Source organism: Drosophila kikkawai, chromosome 2R (genome assembly GCF_030179895.1).
Source record: "Drosophila kikkawai strain 14028-0561.14 chromosome 2R, DkikHiC1v2, whole genome shotgun sequence".
Lineage (NCBI taxonomy): Eukaryota > Metazoa > Arthropoda > Insecta > Diptera > Drosophilidae > Drosophila > Drosophila kikkawai.
In genome coordinates, this window is record NC_091729.1 from 17,209,335 (window position 1) to 17,218,394 (window position 9,060).

The 9,060-nt window shown below is 44.4% G+C and overlaps 1 protein-coding gene and 1 long non-coding RNA gene across 2 annotated transcripts; one reads left to right on the plus strand and one right to left on the minus strand.

The window, feature by feature from the left end:
• Nucleotides 1–1,497: 1,497 nt before the first annotated feature.
• On the plus strand, nucleotides 1,498–2,456 carry LOC138928114 (uncharacterized). The gene is made up of 3 exons (XR_011444581.1): nucleotides 1,498–1,920; nucleotides 1,985–2,289; nucleotides 2,349–2,456. It is a non-coding gene; the product is annotated as an uncharacterized lncRNA (long non-coding RNA).
• A 1,381-nt stretch (nucleotides 2,457–3,837) lies between these two features.
• On the minus strand, nucleotides 3,838–5,311 carry LOC108070772 (isocitrate dehydrogenase [NAD] subunit alpha, mitochondrial). The gene has a single exon (XM_017161371.3). It carries the CDS (start codon nucleotides 5,231–5,233, stop codon nucleotides 4,007–4,009), a length of 1,227 nt encoding a protein of 408 aa, XP_017016860.1. The 5' UTR covers nucleotides 5,234–5,311; the 3' UTR covers nucleotides 3,838–4,006.
• Between the last annotated feature and the right edge of the window lie 3,749 nt (nucleotides 5,312–9,060).

The following is a 9,060-nucleotide window of genomic DNA, read 5'->3' on the forward strand; positions in this document are numbered from 1 at the left end:
TCAACCAGTTCTGGCTTTGACGCCCGGTGAATGTACGCAAGACTTTCGACTCGACAGGCCATTGGCAATCGTTTGATTGACGGACACTTTGGGATGGATAACTACGGGACTGGAGGGCTCCGATTACTTCGGCTGAGTGACGTGGACGCCAAAGTCTTTATCTGCAGATGACACTCAGAAAACCACTAAAGGTCGATGACACCACAACCCTTCTAGCTAGTTGGACAGTGCACAAAACCAGAATATATTTGAGTATTAAAGTGGAGAGACGATAAATTACTTGTGCTTATTGAAATTTACCACAGTATCAACCTTAAGTAAAAGAGGTTTAGTCAAAACTCTAAGCTATAAAAACCCTAATTGATATACCTTAACTTCAAATAATAGCTTAGCTAACAATTATGCTAGACCAATTCATACAAATCCTTTTTTTTAACCATTAAAATCAATTTTCCTAAAATTTCCACCGTGCCAACTGGCTTTAATCACTCACACACTCACTAATTATGCCATTGCCGCAGGCAGTGCACCGCCACAGCCGCCGCTCACAAACGATGTTTACATGCAATTACCGCTTTAGTGTTCCGCTGTCAACTCGAAAGCGCTATTTGCCATTGTTTATTACATGCTCTCAACTCGGCTCAATTCGGTTCCAGCCAGCTCAGGCCTGGGGGGGGGGTAATTTTCCAGGGGGAGGAGTTCTGGAGCATTTCATGGAGGATTTCACAGAGATTTTCAGTTGGTCCAAGAGTAGGGAGAGGGCTATCCTGCTATCGGTGGCATTCTTAATTGCATTGCTGCCAGCCATGTATCATCGCAGAGCCATTTGGTCTCTGTTTCTGTTTTCTGTTTTCGCTTTCAGCAACAGCAGCTACAGGATCAGGTAAAAATGTCCAGCGCTAATGTAGCAAATGTTTGCTATTGGCTTATGACTCTGCTCGAGGCGAAACAAGGAACACAGCTAAGTGCAGGTAGCAACGATGCGGTTAATTCAATTGTGATGGACTTAACAAGGGTTTAAAACTCGTTAAAAGTTCTTGACATATCTAGTGAACACTTGTAAGTTTAATTAAAGTTGTAAAAAATAAGCGAAGTATATGAAATTCCTAATTTTTCAGGTGGCTTGTTAAGGATTTCTTTAAATTTCTTAGAAATAGACATTCTTTTTTTGGTAACCCCCTGACTATCTTAAATTACAACTGCAACCTTCCCTTAGGCCGCGCGCACACTACGAGCTGAAAGCGGAGCTGACGGCTGACGGCTTATCAGCTCTCTGAAACAAACACACTACTTGTATGAGAGCGCGCACACTGAGAGCGGAGCTGAAAGCTGATAAGGTCAGCTCCGCTCCGCTCTGTTTGATCAACCAAACATGTTTGATTTTGTTAGCAGCTGACGCGAGCTGATTTTTTAGACTATTCTTTAAAAAAATGCCCTAATTAGCGCTTAAGTAACAGAAATTTAAATTTCTGTCCAGTTATTTAGAAAAGTATGAAGAATTTTTTTAATATTTATTAAAATAAAAATATTGTCAACTTTCCGAGATACAGGGTGCCAAAGTACACTAAAAAAACGTACTTTGTCAACCATATTCTGGAGAACTGGGTGGTCCGATTTCGAAAATTTAAATGTCATGATGATCTAAATAAATATGTCATCGCATTAACAACGATATTTTAAAAATATTAAAGAATTAAAAGATGTTTTTTTTTAAACGTATTGCTTGAAAAACAATTACAAATCAACATCAGCTTCAGCTCGCAGTGTGCGCGGCTGCAAAAAGCTCCGATCGCTGATAAGCTTTCCGCGGATAAGCTCTCAGCCGTCAGCTCCGCTTTCAGCTCGTAGTGTGCGCGCGGCCTTATTTATTCAAAATTCCCACCCGATCATAACTAATTTGTAATTCGGCTAACAGATTTGGTAAGTCAATTAAAAGAACGAAATTTAAATTTTTGCATGAAAGCGTGATAAACTTCTGAGACAGTTCCCAGGAGGAGCTCCACCCAAGGCAATTTAAGTTGTTAAGCGCCCCAATGAATAATTCATTGCCACTCGTTTGTCCTGGCCTACGCGTCGATGATTAAATCAAATCATTTCAAACTCTCCCAAGGTCGCAGTGAATCCCTACAGCCGCCCACCGATGATCATCCTTATCAGCAAAGGGCAATGTGCAAATGATGCCTGCGGGGCCGAATTACCAAAGCAGTTGGCTGCCTGGCAACTGTCCGCGATTTCAAGGGTTTAATTGTGCCGTCCAGCCTTAATTTACTGAAGTTTTTCAGCTATTTGGTAAGGGTCCAAAGGCAAGTCAATTCCAGTTTCCTATTCTCAGTTCGTTGCTTTGACAGGAAACAAACAAACTTCCAACTGACTGGAGTTGGAGCCGAAGGTCCGAGAAGGTCAAAGGTTACACAATCGAAAAACAAAGAAATAAATAGAGAGTGCCCCGCAGGCAGACATTTATTTGGCTCAATTTCGTTATTAAATTACTGCAATGCCAAGCCGAGAGTACAATCTCCAAAAGAGTCTAAGGGAACACCTATTCCGGTCTAGAGTTTGGCCTCAATTTTGCATTCGTTTTCGAATGCATGGGCCACAAATTGAATCGACATTTTCGTTCAAGAGCACGTTGTGCTACGGCTGCTACTGCAGCCCAATTTTGGGTTTTGATTCGTATTTCCATTTTGGTGCATTGCCCATTTGCTTTTAATAAAAATTCATCAAAAGTCAACTGAAAACAAAAGGCACAAAACGGGGAAGGGAGGGACGGGGGGCTCGTGTGTGCCAGAAGTCATAAAAAAAAAGGGACGAAACAATGGCAGTGGCGTGCAACCGGAAACGGAAGTCGACGCAGACAAACACCAGATACGAAAAGGGCGCCATGGCGTGTAAGGGAAAAAGGGGACGAAGGGTGAAAGGAAAGGCGAAAAGCGAAGAGGATAAGGGCCAGGCCAGGGCTCAAATGGAAGAGCGCCCAGTGACAGAAGGAATAAGCTGCCCCTTTTCTCAGACTTTTTCCTGAGATGATTTTTAAATAAGCTAGCATACACACACACACACATACATCCGCACTTTTATGGCATTCCAATTTGAGGGAAACAAAGAGATGCTCCAAGAACAACAAGGCATCCTTTCGGCCAAGGACTAATAGGCACAGCCTTGACAGCACGTCCCGAGAGGAGGAAGCGAAACAGCGAAATGGCAGCAACCATAAACGAAAATGTGTAAAAAGCTTAAGCGCCACTAAAAGATCCTCCCCAGGCCAACCAGCCAATGGAACCACCATTCGCACCCAGCATCACAATCACACAGCCAACATCCCACAGCCAACATCTCACATCCAACATCCAGCGAATAGGTACATAATGGCCGCCTGACACGGTGGGCAGATGTCAACATGTGCTTTTATTATCAGAAAGTGCACCGGCCACCTCTCGGGCTCATTCTGCCTGCTCCTCCTGATCCTGGCCACGTGGCTGGACTCGAAATGCAACTTAATTAAGAGCCGAAAAAGGAAGGAAGGGGCCAGCACCAGCGGCACCAGCGAAGGAAACTGCAGCTGGCATCTGCGGCGGTTAATGCCAGGCGGCCATAAATCTGCCGAAATGCACGGCAAGCACCAGAGATCTGGTGCCAGGGAGCAGGGCGCCAGGGAGAATGGCTATATAAATATACGACTGCCAGCGATAGCCAAGCGAATTGCGACTTTTATGACCTCGAGCGAGTGAATTAAATGCGAGGTAATTACATATTATAGATGTGTTTAGTTCGGCGATAGTTTTCCGCCCAAGGAAAGCCAGTTATCACAATGTATAGGACGAGGAAAATACATCTATGTGGGGGCGCTTATATAATTTTAATAAAATTTTAAGTAAAATCATACAATATTAAACAGTTTCCATAGCTATAATCTTAAATTTGATTTTTCTTATGTCGAAAATTATATGTTAAAACTTAAATTTTGAAATTATTTTCCCAAAAAGGTAGATAGTCCTCAAAAATATAATTAATTCCCTTCCAACCGTTCACAGACGGCCTCAGCGAACTCGGAACATGTGGCCGTACCGCCCAAATCCTCTGTGCGAATGTCCGTGTCCCGGTAAACGCCTCTTATGGCGCACTCAATGCGATCTGCATGCTTCTCCTGCTTTATGTGACGCAGCATCAGGACGGCAGCGAGCAGGGGACCCGTGGGATTGGCCAGATCCGATTTCATTCGGCAATCAAAGACGGTGCCCAATGCGCTCACGGAGAAACCGGGACAGATGCCCGGCGCTCCCATCATGCTGCCGGCAATGACTCGCATCACGTCGCCATACATACTGGAGGAGGTGAGCACATCGGTCTGATCCGGTTTCATTAACATATTCAGGCAGACAGTGTCCAGGTAGCGATCCTCGAACTTGATCTTCTTCTTGTAAGTGTCCGCTAGTCGCTGCATGGCCTCCAGGAAGTTGCCGTCCGTCATCTTCATGATGTTGGCTTTGTGGGCCACCGTGATCTTCTTGCGATTGTTCATCGTTGCATAGAGGAACACAAAGTTAGCCAGTCTCCGGGCTCCGTCGGTGGTGCCGACCTTAATAGTCTGCCACACTCCGGGCACGACGCTGTGCTCGACACCCGAGTAGTCGCCCTCCGACTGGTCCCGAATGATCATGACGTCGAACTCGCCGTAGGGTGTTTCCAGGCCCTGGATATTTTTGCAGGCCGAAACGTAGGCGTACTGTTTGAACTGATTGCGGATGTGACGCTGCCAGTGCCGACTGTCCACCGGTCCCTTGAGGCCCACTCGGTTCTTGCGCAGACTCTCGAGGATCGCCGGCGCCACATCCTCGTTGTCTGGGGAAACCTGGTACTCGTCGTGGACATCCCACTCGACGGGGGCCTTGGCGGCTTTAAACACCTCCTGGACGGCACTCATGAGCTCAGGACCCGCACCCTCGCCCTTGATCAAGGTTATCTTGGTGGTGTCCTTGGGGAAACCATTAGCCTCGATAGAATCGCTCTTGCCCTTGTCCGCACCCTTGTTACTGCCCTTGCCCTTATCTTTTTCCTGAGACTTATCCTTAGCCTTTGTAAGATCCTTCTTGGGCTCTGCCTTGGGCGGGGTCTTAGGCGGGGTCTTAGGATCAGGCTTGGACTTGCCTTTGTCCTTGTCCTTGCCGGAGTATGGCCGAAAGCTAGCTGCCCATGATCCCAGCTGGCCTACTCTAAGCCTCCGCACGAGGTTCATTTGGTTGAATTTTTATTTTTTGGCTGGTTTTTTTGTGTGTTGTTGCAAGAACGTGTGATTGGGGAGACTGACTGGGAAAGCTTTGTTTACTTGGGCCTCGTGATGATCACTCTTCCCCGAAACACTTGGCCGCAAATTGATTTGGCAGCGATTCAAAGGCGCTTCCATAAATCCCCGCCTTGGCAGAGGCTCCAAGTGGGTCAGCCATGGATTCAAGCGACGCTGTTCCGCTTTAATGCCATCGCCCCCTCTGACGATGAAGAAACACCTGCAGGCAGCAGGTGTGGGTGTGAATGTGAAGGAGGCTTCTTCTACCGCCTTCGTTCTGCGGCCGTGTAAATGTGACAAATGGCTTGTCAACGCTGGGCCGTGGGCCGTAGGCAGAACCGCGACGACGACTGCTGGCGACAGACAAATGTCCATCCCTTGCCCTCCAAGGGGGCGTGGCAATTATGAGGCCTGCTGGCAGTGATTTTTCACACAGCAACAGAACAACAACGAGGGCGGGACCATTAAAATCGACGACCATTAAGCGCAGACCACAGGGAACCGGCGACAGGTTGTGAAATAAATACTCAGTAATTATTACGAGCCAGGCTGATTACGATTTAAGAATTATAAATGGAATTTACCAGATTTTAGCTGGCTGAAAATTATATATAGTGGAAAAGCTTTCATTGCATGTGGTCCTAGTTAATATTTTAATAAGGTTTATTTTTTGACTAATGGCTTAAGCGGATTCCCTTTGGGCTTTATAAAATAATTTTAAAATAAAATATAAGCTCAAGCTCATATCAATTTCATTGCCTACTAAACCTAGAGCAATCTACAAAGTCAGCTTTTCAATTTGCTTCTGCCGACAGGATATTAAATCCTTGAAAAACTATCTCCCAGAGAACATAAGGAATGTAAGGGATTCCCTTGAATGTGTTTGTGTCATTCCGTGCTCCAGTATCATATTTTATCGCGTTTTGGCCTCTATATTGACAGCTTCCTGCACATAAAAAGCCGGCAAAAGTGCACTTCGCCAACAAAGTCGGTGCAATGAATGGGCAAACTTAGGAAAGTTCGTGTAAACATTTGCCAAAAGTAAACTGCCAAGGGGCTAGCAGAACACACAAAATGTGTGAACCCAGGACTATTATTAACCCTCGAGTTCATTGTTCATTGTTCGGCTGTTCAGCAAATTGAAAGTTGAAATCGGGGCGACGGACAGGGAGGCCTTGAAAGGTGGAAAGGTGATTTTCAGATTGGCATATTCAATTCGGGGAGATGTCTAGATGTCAGTGTCATTGTTTAAATGGTTTTTGTGACGAGTATTCCTCAGGGAATTGAATGACACTATCTTTTAGCTATCGGCTAAGTGAACAGCAACGTTGGGGTTTATATCTGGTTATTAAAATAATTGAAAGAGGAACTATAACTCTTGTAGGAATTTATATATAGATTTTTTATTAATTTATTCGTTTAATATTATTTTCTTTATTTAACTTCACTTTGCGCTGCAGAATTATTCAGTTATTACAGCAGAAAATCAAAGGCTACCTCTTAGCCTCTTTATTTAAATATTTCCCTCCCCCATCAGGGGCCAATTGTATTCGAATTAGGCCAAGTGCATGTGGCAACTATCGAGCACTTTGCTGGTAAACCTCGAATGGGTCCCAAGAGCTCATCCAAGCCCAGCCTGCTGCACTTAAAAGGCGCTTAAAGATGCCAACAACTTGCGAATAATACAAGAATAATTCGACTCGGTTCGCTGGAAGGGAAAACAATATAAATGCATGGCTTATTTACAAGTTGTGTGTGTGCTCTCTCGAGTGCATACATAATGCGAGGCTGCCGTCTGCATCTGACGAGGGAGGTGGTACACTGGGTGGTGTGTTCACTAAGTGAATTACTTTTAAACATCTGTGAACTCATTGAAATACCCATAGTGCCACTCACATACTGTGTAAACTGATCTGCGGTACAGAAATACTTTCAAGGCCGATAAGATAAACCAATGACAGCAGCTTTTTATCGGGGCTATTAGGCCGAGTGCCGGAATGAGCAGTTATGATCCCCTGATTTTCATTAGCCCGGCTTTTGGCCTCATGAATTATGTATTTCCAGTTTATCATTTCTACGGGCTACATGTTGATTTAAGGCTTTTAAGGCTTGCCCTGAGTCAAGGAAAAAAGGACCAGCCGAAAAAAACAAGAGAGATGGGGTGAAAGCCAGAGGAAGAGTAGTTCTTCACACCCAAATTCCCCTGCCGGACGGACAGATTTGGTTGTTTATGTAGTCCAGGGACGTGCCAGGCAAACCCTTTTGTCAATGGGATAGGTCCAGAGAAGGAGGAACCGGAGAAAAATACTGTTGCATATTTGATTGTCTCGTTCAATATTTACATATTCGTCGGACTCGTCAGTTTCGCCTTCTGCTTCCTTGCTTTCTGCCTTACCTTCTGTTGGTTTACGCTTCGCATCGAATATATATATATCCATCGGGGGCCAAGCTATCGACTCCCCAAGACGATGCATAACCATCGGTATATCCAATGCCATCCGGTTAAAATCAGAATTTGCATTTCTATAGTTGGCCCCTTGTTTCAGGTGCACCACAGAGTCCCAGGTAAAAGCGTGTGAACCCCGTCACTTGGTGCAAGTGCTGAAAAAATGCAAAAAAAAAAAAAAGGAAACCGAAATCCTGGCACGCACCTGATGCCAAAGGATCAGGGGGTCGTTGGCTATAGCTGGGCTTACCAACATGCGATTGTTTATGGCTGGAAAAAGGAATAATCAAACCAGTTTTTGCAAGATATCCCTGAAATAATAATCGAACATGTCCAATATGCATTTATTTATAGCGGTGTCCTGGCATTCATTACAATCTACTATTTGCACAGAGGAAAATGCCGGGAAATGCTTAAAAACAAATAAAATATTTATGGCTTTAATAGCACTCTTAACTTTGTTTGAAAACAGAAGAACCAAAATGTATACAAATTGATTAATCTGTTGCATTCCCACTTAATTAGAGTTTTCAAAGAAAATTCTAATTGCTCAAGAATTTCCAGATCAATTAGGGGCTGAATTATGAAGCATTTGCCGCACCGAGTAAATCAATTAAAGAGCGATTAAAAATATATACATAACATGACAAGCATCAATTGTGTCTTTGCACATCATTTACCTCATAATATTGAGACACTTTGTGGTTGGCCACAGGGCATTCCACTGAAAGTCCGGAATGCGGCATTCTCCAGAGGATTTGCAGGGGGAGCTGCTTCTTCTCCAACTATCGATTTACCTGTCTTCTCAATTAAATAAACATTTTTAATCAAGATGAGAGCCGGACCCACACGCACGCACATCTATTGGCCAGGCAAATATTTGCCAGAGCCGAGAATATCATGGATTGATAAGCGTGTGCTCGGACACGGGATAAACAAATAAATAAAATGTAAACAGGCAAACGCACACAACAGATATTTGACAGACTCTGAATAATTTGCTAAAGCTTAACTAAGCCTGACCTGACTGTTGGAGAAGCCAGTTTAAATATTCCCTTCTCCGCCGCCGCCGACTGATTACAATTAAAATGCACAAAAACCGCAGGCTCCTTCGGCACACGCACTCACATATTAAATACTTCGGCAGGACGAGAGAGACTGTGTATTCCAGTCACAATATTGAGAATATTTTTGCACGCAATGTGGTTTGTTTATGCGTCTGCCGAAGCGTAAAAAGTCGCACAATGTGACAGTTAAATATTGTGGGATATATGTATGTTTTTTACGGTCCCACCAGGGCAGGGGCAACACCGATGCACGAGAGTCAGAGCCA

Excerpts from the sequence above, each read along its gene's own strand:
- LOC108070772 (XM_017161371.3), bottom strand. The coding sequence starts at position 5,233 with ATGAACCTCGTGCGGAGGCTTAGAGTAGGCCAGCTGGGATCATGGGCA.